Genomic DNA, 15,275 nt, shown 5'->3' on the forward strand with positions numbered 1-15,275 from the left:
AGCTGCTGAACAGCCGGTGATATGTTATCTTTATGCTCTTCCACTTCGATTCCGAAACAACACGCGACGAGACGACACGAAAAAATAGGCGAATGCACGCGAATGCACTTCAAATGGTAACAATTTTTTCCTGCCTCTATGCTGACCTGTAAGAACTTCTGCGCGGTAAAAACTAACTGTGGGTGCCGACTGGAAGTCCATGTTTCCCGCCACGACACTTAGCAAAGTGGTGCCTATTTTTCACGGCAGGTGGCAGTAGCGCCTGCGCGTGAGCTCTTTTGTGGCGCTGCGGTCGCTTTGACGGGCGCGCCATGAACCGGCGCCGGCGCAGGAGCGTACGACGCGCGGCGTGTACGCTTGGATCGTCATGCTGAACTCGGTCGGCCAAGGTTGCAGCGGCACGACCGGGGGCTGCCTCGGCCAGGACATCAGCTGCCCCCTGGTCAAGCTCGAGTTCCTCTCCGAGGAAGCCACCTACCGAGGTGAGCGGAGGGGTCCGCGCCGACCCACGCAACCGGTCGCCCCGAAATCTCTTCCGCGCGGTTTTGTCTCACACCTGAGACAACGGTCGTGCGGTGGCGCACGTGGCTGGTGTTATGGAGCAGCTGGGATGTAGACGTCCAGCGCCGATGAATGCCCTGTTCGCAGCGATATTGTTTCACTAAGTGCGGGCACTGCCGAAATGTACATCTGCGGCGCGGAAACGATCTTTTTGATTAGAGTGTGCTTCGCGCAAAAAACTCTTCTGGCTATATCCATTTACTCCTGTTTTCACTTTAATCGCTTCTGGAGTCGTCAGTACTACGCGATAAACGGTCGTGCACCGCATCTCCTTTCTGAACGTACGCCAATATTTGTCTCCATACATTTTTTTGTCCCCTTTAAGTTCAAATGAAATTTTACTGCATCGAAGTTTGTGCGATAGAAAAAATTCAGAAAATGGTTCCAGAATCACGCTGATGAAGGCACCAGTGCTTCTACGCAAATGTAGAGGCGGAAAAAGGAAAGCGGAAGTAGCACTCAGGGACAAAAAATGGCTCATATTTAATCGGATGTAGGGAAACAAAAAGCCCGTCAGAATGTGTACATTGCGGAGCGGAAGGGAGAAATCAGCACGTATATTTTTAAACAGATGTCACGAGCTATATTCTTTAACGCGATTGGGATGGGTATTATGCGGTGATGTAGCGCAAAATCTAATAGCCCGTCTGTCATAATCAATTTTCGGATTTGGTAATAAATACTTCGGAAGAGATGCGAGCGGCTGTGTTCCAAATGAAAACGCTGGGAAGTAGAATGGGAACACCGTAGTGTGAAATTTGTGTACTAATATCACGATGGAATATTTGATGAAATCTCCAATGGACAGCATTTTATAGCTTCAGACTAAAGACGATGCGTTCGACATGAAATCACTAAATGTGACAATTCTGAAGGCTTAGTTTTGGATACGCTGTAGGGTTTATAGTGCATTGTATATTACATATGATGCGATGCAGTACGCGATATGGCTGGAAATGAAGGCGTGGTAGAGCGACGTTGGCGTAGTTTGAAGATCTGATGTTGGTTAATATTTTGTGTATGCTGCATTGTCGTCAGACAAGAAACGTGCTCTCGAAATTTCAGGTGTCATTAAATATAACGCCTACACAGCCAGTCTTATGGTTTAGTAGAGTGGAGAGCTGGGCGAGTCGGTACATGATTGAAGAAGGAAACCAGCGCAAAAGACGAAGACACAGGAACAAGGAACACAGGACGACGCTGTAAATGAAACAAAGCTTAATTTCATGTTATCTATAAGGAATATAATTGTCCAGTGCCGCATGCCGATTCGGCTAAGTAGGAGTATTGGTATTTTTAAATGTAAATGAAACAAACCTTAATTTCATGTTATTAATAAGGAATATAATTGTCCAGTGCCGCATGGCGATTCTGGAAGCATCATAGTTCCCGGTTTAAATGTTTCAATATAGACGTTTATCTGAGCACGGGGGCCAAGGCATCGTGAGCATGTAAAATACATGAAAAACTGTTGAGACTTTTAGTGAGGTCATTTACGTATGCGATAAAGAGTAATGTCTGGTACACTTAACAACACCGATGTTCGTCACTTGGCGATCAGAAACAATCAGACATGTTCTACTTGCACCTCGTTTAAAGTTCATATTTCATACAGTCGAATTTTAGCTTAAGTCAGCTCTGAAGCTCCACCCACGTTCAGGACCACTGCACAATATTCCTCCATGACAGAAAGTATTCCGTTAAAACTTTCCATTAAAGCGTGAGCAGTCGCGCTTGCGTTGTCATTATAGGTTTAGAGACATGCTGCTGTTTTTTTCAGCTGTACTTTCTCTGGTGTAGACGCCACCAGAGTCTGATGCAGTGTGCTGTGTACGAACCACTGGACATAAATATCTGTTTATTTGTTTATTAAGGCGAAAGCCTTTAATGGCTCATACTCGCGGCCATGGATCTGTCCGGCTTCCTTTACATTCAGCAACTAACGAAAGTCTTTTACTTCCTTGCAGCGTGGTTCGGGTGTCCACCGAGATATGTGAGGCGCGTCATTTCCTTTCCTTAGAACCAATTTTCATTTCATTTTCCTTTCTTTACGGCGCGGTTCGGGTGTCCACCGAGATATGTGAGACAGGCGTCATTTCCTTTCCTTAAATTGTCCAACGGGCAAGGCGTCGCGCCGAACGGGCAGTGGCGTTCCGTGGACCCCTTGGCAACGCTGCAACACGCTGTCGCGTCGGAATCCAGACGCCTCCTGAACGCCGATCTGGAAGGACGCAGCCTAAACGCTCTACGTAGTCAGTCTTTAATCAACATCTTCACCACACATCAGCGACACAAGCAGCAACACCGCGCTAAAGGCTTTCGCCTCACCGCACTTTAGGTCAACGAAGTGCCCCCCGGAATTTTTTTTTTTTACCAAGTCCTGCCAGCCTGCTTAGGCAGAAGTGAGCTTTACAAGGTTGCAGAATTAAGAGAGAACAGTACAAGGTTGCAGAATTAAGAGAGAACAGTTCGCCTCGCCTCAATCGGCATCCAGAAATTTGGTTGGTGGTAGTGGTTTTATTAAAAAATAATAGTAAAAAGAAGGAAAAGATTTTTGCCAGCCCCGGCATCTGCCATCGATACTGAAGCACCTGAGCTGGGGCAGCGGAAATAAAGGATAGCAGGCAGACTGGAGAAATGAAATGAAAGAGGTGAGGGGACAGGTAGAGAGGATAGGGGGAGAAGTAATATGTACAAACTATTCACACAATAAGAAATGTGTCCAGGTTGTGCGCGTGATTAGTTCATTTTAGAGGAATTAAATCACACACGCGCACAGCACTGTGTTGGTTAAAACTTGAGTGGGGCGTCCAGTTATTAATCGTTCAAGGTAGAAATTTGGTTCTTTCCAAGACCTGGGACAAATTACGGCATGCAGATGATTCGTTTCAGTCCCCACAAACACTAAATAAATTACGGCTCACTGCAGGAGATTTGCGTTAACTACAAAGAAAACAATTGGCCAGTATGATTGCTATTGCCACGAAACGCAGTATGATGGCTTCATGCAGCAGCGTTTGATGTTTCAGAGTACGCCCTTTTCAAACCATATGACAAGTTATAGTCCATTTTTATTTTATTTTTCGCTTTTTCTACCAATGAATGTTATTCTGTTGGGGATATTTCTGTTTCCTTGCTTCCGCCTTTTATGCTTATGTTAATGCTTATGGGAGGTGGGGCTTCTCAGGCCACAAAACGGTGGCTTTTTTCGCGCCTTCCTTACCAGATTTTGTGCAGTGTTTGCTCGTATATATTTCTCGCACTTCGTACAATCGCGTAACTGCATGTGCGGTGTAAAAAAAAACCTCCAACTCAACGAATGTATATTTGAACATGTCACGGAAGTTTTGTAGTACGAGAAGACGACAAATGAGCTTGAAACAAAGCAATCTATACGCGAACCGACGAATGTAATCTCGTTATTGATGAAAAGAAGAGAACAGAAGAATGGCTGTACAATGTGCAGTTTAAGTACGAAATAAAATTTGGCGAATTATCAAAAAAGTCACAATCAGACGAAGAGAATGAAGGCAACAACGCAATGAACAAATGCACACAAAATGATAAATTAATTCAGTTTCAGTTCAATTTATTTACTATCACGGTACAAATGATTTGGGGGGCCCGGAGTAAAAGCTGCCGTTTGACAGCTTGACAATGACACGGGCCGCCGCTTTGTCAGCAGTACAGTAGTCTAACATGTGGACATGTGGCATATGGACGGTATACATGTGTATTCCGTGTGGCCAGTTTCTCTAGCACAATCTCCCCTCCGTGAAGCTGTGAACAGGAAACTAGGCATAGGTAAAAACCAGATGTATGCACAAAGACACACAGAGGGCAGTGTCATCAGCAATATGAATAAGATAAAGATGAATAAGAGCCGAAGAGTTCTACACAAATCTATAGAATAGCCAATGTAATCGCAACGTTAATGAGTGAGGCAGTCGCGCACAGCAATGGGAGATCCCGCCATTAAAGAAATAGGAAGTGAAGAAAGCCTTAGGAGCAATGCAAAGAGGAAAAGCAGCTGGTGAGGATCAGGTAGCAGCATACATTTGACTGAACAATTTTGTGGGGTATCACGTGCGGCTGTTAATTTAGATCAATTCAAAGAATTTTCTTTGGGTCATGGAGTCATTTTGGTGGCTTATGCTGGGACTGCGGCGCCCTTCACCATCTAGGTGTTCCTCTCCACCAAATTCGCAGCAATAGAGCTTACTGGGATTCACAGATAATGCCTTTGAGACGACAAGCCCAGTCTTGGATGGATAGGGAACTGTCAGTCTTTGCTCGGGCTCAAGTCTGCAACATTTGGTTATTGCCATAACTTTCCTATGTCCTGCAGGTTCTCTATTGTGCCAGGAAGAAAGTGCATGCGATGCACAGAATATTCGCTACCTTCGTATGGCGCTGCCAATCGGAACCCATGCTTCATGACAACTTGTTTCTTTCCCTATAGAGTCTAGGGGAATAGGCCTAATTAAGGCGAGAGCCCTTAATTGCTCATGCTCGCGGCCGTCCGTCCGTCCGTTACGTTTTTCAACTCGTTGGGAAAAAATTGCCTGTGGTTTGGCTCTGGTTAAAGCTGGTTGAATTGCGAAAGCTTGCTTAGCTTTCGCTTAAGAATTTAGCTGTTCCGAAGCAGTAGAGCAACTAGATTCAGATATAGACTCTTCGTCGGTAACTTACATGGCGAGACTGATCAACCAATGCGTAGCGCACCGCTATATATCCCAGTGAAGCCGCCACGGAGCGAGCGCAAGGCGAGGAGACCACCTGCTATATTACGTTTCTTATATCAGGTGCAACGCTGTGAAAGGTACGGTAGTAGTCCGGACGGGAAAATAAAGGGAGGCGTGTTACTCCGCGCTTTTTCTCTATTTCAACTACCCTAGAGTTAATTGCCTCGTCGATTAGCACGAAGACACCTCCCCCACGACAGTTTCGCTCCTTCCGGTAGCAAACATAACTTCGAGGGAAAATTTCTGTATCGCTAACAGTTTCACCAAGCCAGGATTCGGATCCGAGCCCCACAGAGGGCCCAGTCATGTCAAGGAGGGCAGCGAGTCATCTGTTTTATTCTTAATGCTCCTACAGTTTACAGTCAAGACCGAAATAAGAGACTGATTCGCCGACTTTTGTCAATGAGCAGGAACTACCTGGGTAAGCGGTTCATCAATTATATACTTGACACTCTTTAGGTATACGGTATCGTATTTTAGATGCGTTTTGTCAGTTTATTTTTTAACCTCTTTACAATATTCTAGCAACCGCTTCCTTTTCAATCTAACGGTCGCAGAAAAAACTTCCGATATGCTTATCTTGGATCCTTTAAGTTCGTTTGCGTTTGACAAAACCGCTTGCTTATCTTAGTAAGAAGTGAAGATCGCAATAATCGGTCGTGGTCGATCTTCTGATACCTTCCCTAATGGATGTGCCCTTTGAATTGCAATATTGTCGCATTTCAAAGTGGACGAAAGTGTCTTTCACTTTCTTTTCTACTGTCTGATGGGATTCTCGTTCGTCTTTATCTTCAATACCAAAGAACACTAAATTTCATCGTCGGCTGCGGTCTTCGATGTCATCCAGCTTACGTTCGAGAGAGCGCAGCTTTGTGTCCCGAGCCTCACAATTTTCTTGCTCTGTAGCACGGTGTTTTGCATTTCGTCTATCTTAGCTATTGCCGATTCTAGTTTTGTTATGCGACCGGGCCATTGCAGATTTATTTTCAGCTTCATATTGTTCAAAGTCGGACAGTTAGTTTTTGTGTCCTGCTGACCCCTCAGAAGCTGTTGCAGGACTGTGTCATCGCCAGGGCTCGGGTCTAGCTCAACGTCTCCGCACAGAAGCAACAGAAGAAAATAAAATGCAAAACGGCGATATAACACCAAGTGGTGCCGTTTTCGGCACAAGCAACTGTGGCGGAACGGATGGGAAATGAGACTTGGAAGAAGCACAGGGGGCGTAACCAGCAGAGCATATACTGAGTGACTGCGACGAAAATCGGTGCCACTAACTTGCAGTAAGAGTGCGTGCGTGAGTAATACAGCCATGTCCGTACCTGTTGCACGCCCCAACTGCTGAGTGAAGTTCCGCGCCTTTTGTAGTCTGTAGCAGGCTGGATTATCGGTCCAGGGTTCGTTGGGCGGAAGCGGGCAGCGGCCAAATTCAGCGTTGAAGCACACTTCCTGATGCCTTTCGTTGCGGTCAAAGTTCGCGGTTGTTCATGGCGGGCAGATGAACGACGATTCCCCGTGCGGCGACCGGTGTACAGAGAAGCCGTTGATTCTCCAGAAAAGGTTGGCTTGCAGTTGAACGAAGCAAACTCTGCAGCAAGAAGAGCGCGTGCGTGAATGGTACAGCCATGTCCACGCTCCCACGAGTATGAGCCATTAAAGGCTTTCGTAAGTTGCTGGATGTAACGGACGCCGGACAGATCCATGGCCACGAGTATGAGCCATCAAAAGCTGTCGCCTTAAAACTGCGGCGATAGCCAAGTGTCTCGCGCAGCGGCCTTTGAAGCTAATCTCTTCGAGCCGCTGCGGGTTCGGCTCCCAGTCGTGGATATTTATGTGATTTCTTTTTCTGACTTTTTTTCTATGGTCCCGAAGTTCACATACACGTTACTATATTTAAAGGCTCTGAACCACCACATTACTGCTTTCTCGCTAAATGTTTTCTTATTACCAGAAGATGACCAACATAACTGCGAGCAAAAAATTGCACCCGCCGCGGTGGCTCGGTGGTTAGGGAGCTCGGCTACTGATCCGGAGTAATCGAACATCATGGAATCGCAGCGCCAGCAGACAAGGAAACAGGGAGGACACAAACACACACTTGCGCTTCCATGATGTTCGATCACTACCAACTCGCCCAGCAACATACCGTGCGTATGATCCGGAGTACCCGTTTCGACGCGTTTCGACGGGGGGCAAAACGCAAAAGGCGTCCGTGTTCTGTGCGATGTCAGTGCACGTTAAAGATCCCCTGGTGGTCGAAATTATTCCGGAGCCCTCCAATACGGCACCTCTTTCTTTCGTCTTTCACTCCCTCCTTTATCCCTTCCCTTAAGGCGCGGTTCAGGTGTCCGCCGATATGTGAGACAGATACTGCGCCAGCTCCTTTCCCCAAAAAAACAATTTAATTGAATTAATTTAGTAAGCATTGCTGCGGAGAGACCAGTACAGAAACGCGCGCCACAGTTAAGCACAAAGTACTGAAGGTAAAGGGCACAAGCTAGCAAAAATTGCTTCATCGCGCCATCACACCTACATCGTTCGCACCGCAAATGCTGACCTCAGTTATGCAAGTTCCATGGCTTGCTCATTAAGCTTACGCTTAGAGGTGCTTTTCAGAAGGTGCCAATATGTTCACATGGTGTAAAGGTATAGGCGAGAACTTTTCTTTGCAAAGAACTGTGGCTTTGCTTTAGATAGATTGAAAATCGACCTTGCTGACCGTGACAAAAATAGGGTTTCAAGTTATTTTCATGCAGATGTACCTCCGCAAGGTATCGGACGCGATCCAGTCTTTTTTTTTCCAAAGCGAAAATAATGGTATGTAGCAGTGTAAAAAGGTTGATTTCCAAAATCTTTACATTGCTATTGGGAATAGCAAGAAGCCCACTCTTTAAATATTTTTCAAGACAAAGGCGCACTAGCCTGTCCAGGTTAGAGTTTCATAAACGGGGACATGGCAAAAATGTTTGAAACCGTTTTGCAGCATCACTTAAAAAAAAATTCCCCGTGGAGGACCCTTTCTTTCCAAGTCTCCTTGACCATAAAAGTATTGAAGGACTATGTTAAATCAGCGAAACATTAAAAGGAAGTTTGCTTTAAGGAAGACAGAATGCTTCAGAGTCCCCAGAGTACACACAAATTATGGAAAACGTGCAAGCCTTACTGAGACCTTATTTTATTTATCAATTCATCAGATAACGATGTGACCTTGTTCGGTAAAAAAGTGAAGCGAATGCTAAAGTAATGTCAGCAGCGTGGCATCGCCCCCCTCCCTTCCACGAGGCATCGACTCGATGCCGCACGCGAGGGGAAAAAAACATACGTAAGGCGGAAAGTTAATGGCTCGAGTGTCTTTGTGGAAAGGGGCTAACGTGAGTAATACGGCTTCATTCGCGCCACGTGGACTACTTCTCACGTCGGTTGTCGAGACGACCGGACAGTCCCTTGAGGGAGCACCTCGTAGGTCACAGCGCTGAGGCGGCGTAACACCTGGTATGGACCAAAGTAACGGCGAAGAAGCTTCTCAGAGCGCCCTCGAAAACGGATCGGACTCCATACCCAGACTTGGTCACCGGGCGAGTAAATCACCTCCCTGCGGCGGAGGTTGTAGCGCTCGGCATCGCGTTGTTGTTGGCACCGGATTCGCTGTCGAGCAACTTGGCGAGCGGCTTCGGCGTCACGAACAAATTGGCCATCGTCCACGACAGAAGAGGGAGTAGGATCCGAAAGAAGCATGGCGTCCAGCATGGTCAAGGCTTCGCGTCCGTGCACCAAATGGAACGGAGTGAAGCGCGTCGTTTCGTGGAGCGCAGTATTGTACGCGAACGTGATGGAAGGCAGTATTTGGTCGTCGTCGACATACATAGAAATCATATCGGCAACTGTCTCGTTAAGCCGCTCAGTCAGTCCGTTTGTTTGCGGATGGTAAGCTGTAGTCTTGCGATGGCTGGTGCCACTGAGTCGAAGTACCTCGCTCGTAAGTGCCGACGTAAACGCGGTTCCCCTCTCGGTTAATACGACTGTAGGGGCTCCGTGGCGAAGCACAATGTTGCAAATGAAAAAATGTGCAACATGGGCGGCGGTACCACAGGGAAGGGCCTTGGTCTCACAGTAGCTGCTAAGATAGTGGCAACAGCAATATACCGGTTACCCATGGAAGACGCCGGAAATGGGCCGAGTAAGTCCTTGCCGACCTGTTGAAATGGGAGGCGCGGGGGATCGATAGCCTGCAGGAGCCCAGCGGGCTTCGTCGGCGGCGTCTTCCGGCGCTGAAACTCACGACAGGTTCGCACGTAGCGGTGGACAACCGCAGCAAGCCTGGGCCAGTAGTACTTGTGGCGTATGCGCGCCAACGTGCGGGAAAACCCGAGGTGGCCGGAAGGAAAGTCGTCGCGGCACGCACGCACAACTTCGTCACGAAGCGTTGTTGGCACTGCAAGCAGATAGACAGTGTTCGTTGGGCCGTAGTTCTTTTTGTAGAGGACACCATCGCGCAAAACGATGCGAGTCCGCGCTTGAAGAGTCGAGGTGGAGACGGAGCGGTTCCTTCGAGGTACTCGATGAGGGGCAGCAGTTCGGAGTCGTCCCTCTGTTCGCGGGCAAGGGTGGATGCGGTGACAGCACCGAGAAAATCGGAATCGTCGTCGGAGTCGTTCGTGGGGCAGGGAATAGGAGCGCGGGAGAGACAGTCGGCATCACTGTGTTTCTGGCCGGACTTGTGCACGATGGTGACATCAAATTCTTGTAAGCGAAAGCTCCATCGAGCAAGCCGCCCCTAGGGATCTTTCAGGTTCGCCAGCCTACACAGTGAATGATGATCGCTCACGACCCGAAACGGGCGGCCATACAGGTACGGTCGAAATTTCGTAACTGCTGACAGCACAGCCAGACACTCCTTTTCTATGCTGGAATAAATGACTTCGGAACGGGATAAAGTGCGACTTGCCTAAGCAATCACGTGTTCTAGACCATCCTGCCGCTGAACAAGGACCGCAACGAGATTAACGTTACTGGCGTCAGTGTGCAGTTCCGTGTCGGCCTCTTTGTCGAAGTAGCCAAGCACAGGCGCACATTGGAGACGGGAGTTGAGTTCTGTGAAGGCTATTTCCTGATCCTGGCTCCAGAAGAAGGGTTCAGCGTCTTTCGTCAGGCGGGTCAGAGGCACTGCTATCTTGGAGAAATTGTGAACAAACCGGTGATAGTACGCGCAGAGGCCCAAGAAACGACCTAGGCTCCGTTTGTCCGCTGGCTTGGGGAAGGCAGCTACGACGGCCGTCTTTTCGGGGTCTGGACTTACACCTCGAGCCCTGACAATGTGACCAAGAAACTTTAACTCATAAAACGCAAAGTGACATTTTTCTGTCTTCAGAGAAAGACCAGCGGAGCGTACGGCCTCGAACACAGCGCGCAGAGTTTCAGGTGCTCATCGAAGGAGTCGGAGAAGATCACGACATCGTCGAGATATACGACGCACGACTGCCACTTCAAGCCAGACAGCATGGTGTCCATCATTCGTTGGAATATGGCAGGGGCCAAGCACAAGCCAAAAAGGGAGCACCTTAAACCCGTACAAACCGCCAGGAGTAATAAAGGAGGCCTTCTCTTGGTCGCGTTCGTCAACCTCTATTTGCCAATACCCACTGCGGAGGTCAAGGGACGAAAAGTAGGTGGCATGGCGGAGGCGGTCTAGGCAGTCATCAATGCGTGGAAGCGGGTACACATCCTTTTTCGTGACGTTATTGAGTCGTCTGCATGTAGTCCACGCAGAACCTGAGTGTGCCATCTTTCTTCGTGACGAGGACAACACGCAATGCCCAGGGGCTCGTGGATGGTTGTATGACGTCGTCCTGGAGCATTTGTGTAACTTGGCGGCGGATGGCGTCACGTTGTTTTGATGACACCTGATAAGGGCGCTGGCATAGTGGTCTTTGCCCGTCAGCAACGATAATTGGGTGCTTGGTAAGCGGCATCTGTCGCACCTTGGAAGTTGATGCAAAACAGTCGCGGAAGGAATAGATGACGTTTTCTACGCAGCGTTTCTGACTGGCTGAGAGGTGCGGGTTTACGTCTGTCGGAATGACTGTAGCCTTTGCATCGTCTACGTCTGACGAGATGGACAAATAGCACTGCCTTGTACACTCTCCAAGCTCGTCAAAATAAGCGACGACCTCTGTCTTCGTTAAATGCTTCGGTTCACGGGTGGAGTTGGTGACTAAGATGTCGGTTCGACCGTTGGCAAGTTCGACTAGGCCTCGATCTACACAAACTTTCCGAGCCAGGAACAGCGACATGTTCGCTTCAGCGATGCCAAGAGTGCCGAAGCTGTCATTACACTCGACTGTGACGAACTTGCTGGCTCGCGGAGGGATTGTTATGTTGTCGTCACGTACGCGCAGCATTACTCTGCTGGGATCGGTGTTGGTGTCAACGGCTCGCTGGGCGGAAAAAGATGTCATGAGCTCCCCAATGTCGATGACCGCACCATACTCTTGAAGGAAATCCATTCCCAGAATGAGATCTTTCGAACAGTCACGTAATACGGCAAAGGAACCAGTAAGACCGCGGATCTCGATGCGACAGGTGCAGACTGCGATCGGCGTCACCACATGGCCACCGGCGGTGCCGATCACGGGTCCAAACCAGGGCGTCAGAACCTTACGGAGAGTCGTGGCGAGCTGCCTGCTCATCACAGAAAAATCAGCGACGGTATCGACGAGTGCGGTCACTTCATGAGTGTCGGCGGTTACTAAAATTTCAGCAGAAACTAATCGTTCGCAGCACATCGGTGAGGTCGTGGGATCGGGTCGCCGCCGCTCGGCCCGTCGCGTTGAAACGTCGGGTTGAAGCTGTTGGCTCTGTGAAGTGGCGGCGGCCCTACCCCCGGAGGACGCCGTCTTCAGTTTTCCCGGTGAGGGGACGTGCCTCTGAACTGACCAGAGGATGAGGGCCGACTGGGCGAAGCAAAGCGCCTCGGGGACGGCATGCTTGCCGACGGAGCTTCCAAGTGGAGGTGTCGCAGCTCTTTGCGGACAATGCTCCGCACAAGCTCTCGCAATGTCTCATCCCCTGTGGCTGGCAAGGACGTGCAGTAGTGAGCGGCCGCTACATTTTCCTGACGGCCATACTGGGCACTCCGTTCCTGCAGTGAACGTTCCATGCTGGTAGCTTCCTTGGCGAAGGCGGCGACGGTTCTCGGAGGGTCACGCATGATGCCAGCAAACAGCTGCTCCTTTACCCCGCGCATGAGGTGCCGCACCTTTGTAGCTTCGGGCATGGCCGGGTCGGCCCGATTGAAAAGGCGGGTCATGTCCTCAATAAACATGGCCACGCTCTCGTTGGACTGCTGTGACCTGGAGCGATGGGCAACTTCCGCATTTTCCTTTCGCTCGCTCGAGCTGAATGTGGCGAGCAACTCACGGCGAAAAGCTGCCCAGTTGGAAAAGGACGCCTCGTGGTTCTCGAACCACGTTTTCGCCGAGTCTTGCAGTGCGAAATACACATTCATCAGCTTCAGCTCGTCGTCCCATTGGTTGAGTGCAGCAACAGGGTCAAAAGTGGCCAACCAATCTTCAACATCCTCGAACCGGTCGCCGTGGAAGGATGGTGGCGACCGCTGTGCGAGGACGACGAACGGCGAGGCACTGCCGGAGGACAAAGAAGACGTTTGTCTGGGAGACAGGTTCGGCTACCAGGCGGCGCCGGCAGAATGTCAGCAGTGTGGCAGTATGTGCACACCTTTTCATGAAATACTGGTTATGATAGTATTAATATTATACAATGTAGATTTACTTCACTTCCTTTGTGGAATGCCTCCTTTTTGCAGACTTACTGAAATGTCGAAGGATCGCAGTACAACGTATAAAAACAACGCACAGGCAATTTGACACATGAGGGCTGAACTTTCATCTGACTTTTGTTCGATGGAGTATAGCTTATATACTGATTTGTGGAAAATTACACAAACGAGAAAAGGTCGACAGTTGTTGCATTACTTCGTCAAAAATCGCAACTTTGTTTTTGTCAGGAATACCGAAGGACCGCCAACACAACAATCATGTAGCTTAGACACCTCAGCGGCCTCCACAATCCACGGCACACTCTTGTCAGAGTCCCCCTAATCACGGAAGAGCTGGCGAGATCCGGTGCGCACTGACTTTCGGTGCCGGAATCTTGATGTTTACATCCACGACCATGCAGCGCCAAATTTCCTGCGCCTGTGTTTTATGTTCTGCATTCATGTTCCTTCCGGCTTTCATTGGAGCCCCTTCTCGTCTGACCGTCGAAAAATTTGCCGCAGGAAAGAGAAATTCAGTATACGAGGCCCTCCACACACTCATGGAATGGCTTCTGGTACGCTCAGTTTCATCGCCTACGCTCTTCGTTTCATATATTCACCCGTGCATTACACCTACCGGGTCGTGCACCAGGGCGGAGTGCTCAGCCCTACTTTGTTTAATCTGACACTTATAGGACTCCCGGAGGACCTACCTAATGCCGTCATGTCTCTATGCATGCCGACGACATCTGCATCAGGGCCTCCTCTATGATGCGTCTCCAGGTGCGAGCAAGACTACAGAGGGCAGTGACCATAACTTTCTCTCCGGGTCTGAACAGTGTCTGAGCAGTGTCTGAGTGTGTCAGCCGAGAAGTGCGCTATATTGTGGCATTTACGCGCAAAAGCATGACTCAGTATCTGCTATCGAAGACGATACCATTGCCTATTGTGCTTCTCATCGTTTTTTAGGAATTATCATAGACCGGAATTTGTCATGGAGCTCGCATTGCAGCATTGTAAAGAAAAAGCTAATCTCTATCACATATCTGCTCAGATTTCTAGGCGAAAAATCATGGGACTTGTCGATTCTGTCAATGATGTAACTGTACAGAGCACTCTTTTTGGGATTTTTTCGGTATAGTACACCCGTGCTTTCGAACATATGCAAGACGAATTTTCGTGCCCTCCAAACTCTGCAAGGTCAGGCACTTCGCACATGCCGGGGTCTCCCTCGAAGCGCATCAATAGTTGCTACTATTGCTATCGCCCAGGACTACCCACTTTCGATGCATATATAACCCTTGAAACCCTGCGGATCCACATACGGCACCTAACAAGGATTCCACAGCACCACCTTGTGTCAGTGGCGGTACAAACACCACGCGCAGTGTCTTCAAAGGTAATAGTGCCCATCAGTCGTACATCCCATCACAGTTCACCCCGGCGGCACGGCCTTCCTCTGCGCTGTGGTGTCTGCGGCAGCCATGTCTGCTCGAGAAGTACATGTGTGCGCCTTACAATTCCGGGCATAACGAAAAAATCACTTATCTACGCCGGGAATTTAGCAGTTGTCACTCTACCTACTCCGCGCCGCGTATAGTGACCGCACTCGTGTATACAGATGGTTCGGTCTCAGCTACAAGCTCAACTGGCGCCGTGGGCATTCCTGCGAGACAGACCAGTATTATTCAGCAAACTTCGCATCGGACAACCTCCACTGGGTCAGAATTGGCCGCTCTTCGTGCGGCTGTGCAGTACATCGGTGCACAAACACACCACAAATGGGCTCTGTTGACTCAAAATCAGCCGTACAATGGCTTAATTCTGCTTTGCGCCATAGCGATCACAAGCAACTCGTAGCTGAATCAAGACATATTCAACACCAGATCATGACATCGTCTTCCAGTGGACACTGTGGCATTGTCGGCAACGACGCAGCTGACGCTGCAACTCGATCGGCTCACGGCAGTGCCAACATTGTTCAGATACCACTGACAAGAGCCGACGCAGCAAGACATCTGCGAATGCTTGGCTGAAATGAGATTTTAGCGACATGGTCTTCTCCTGGCAACTCCGCATGCCGTCTGCACCCCCTCGACCCCTTACTTCAACTCAAGCCTCCTTCTAGCCTCTCCCGCTGCGATGCTACGCTGTTGTGTCGCCTGTGGCTGGGAGTGGCGTTCACAAATGCCTACTCC

At 49.2% G+C, this 15,275-nt stretch overlaps 1 protein-coding gene across 2 annotated transcripts in view; it reads left to right on the forward strand.

Moving 5' to 3' along the window:
• The first annotated feature begins 307 nt into the window (after positions 1-307).
• LOC144109957 (uncharacterized) overlaps positions 308-15,275 on the forward strand; it is a 215,122-nt gene continuing 200,154 nt past the window's right edge. For both annotated transcript variants that reach the window (XM_077642740.1, XM_077642739.1), the window contains exon 1: positions 308-482. In XM_077642740.1, the coding sequence (XP_077498866.1) occupies positions 368-482 (115 nt within the window). In that variant the 5' untranslated portion in view covers positions 308-367. The remainder of the gene's footprint in view (positions 483-15,275) is intronic.

Source organism: Amblyomma americanum, chromosome 11 (assembly GCF_052857255.1).
Source record: "Amblyomma americanum isolate KBUSLIRL-KWMA chromosome 11, ASM5285725v1, whole genome shotgun sequence".
Lineage (NCBI taxonomy): Eukaryota > Metazoa > Arthropoda > Arachnida > Ixodida > Ixodidae > Amblyomma > Amblyomma americanum.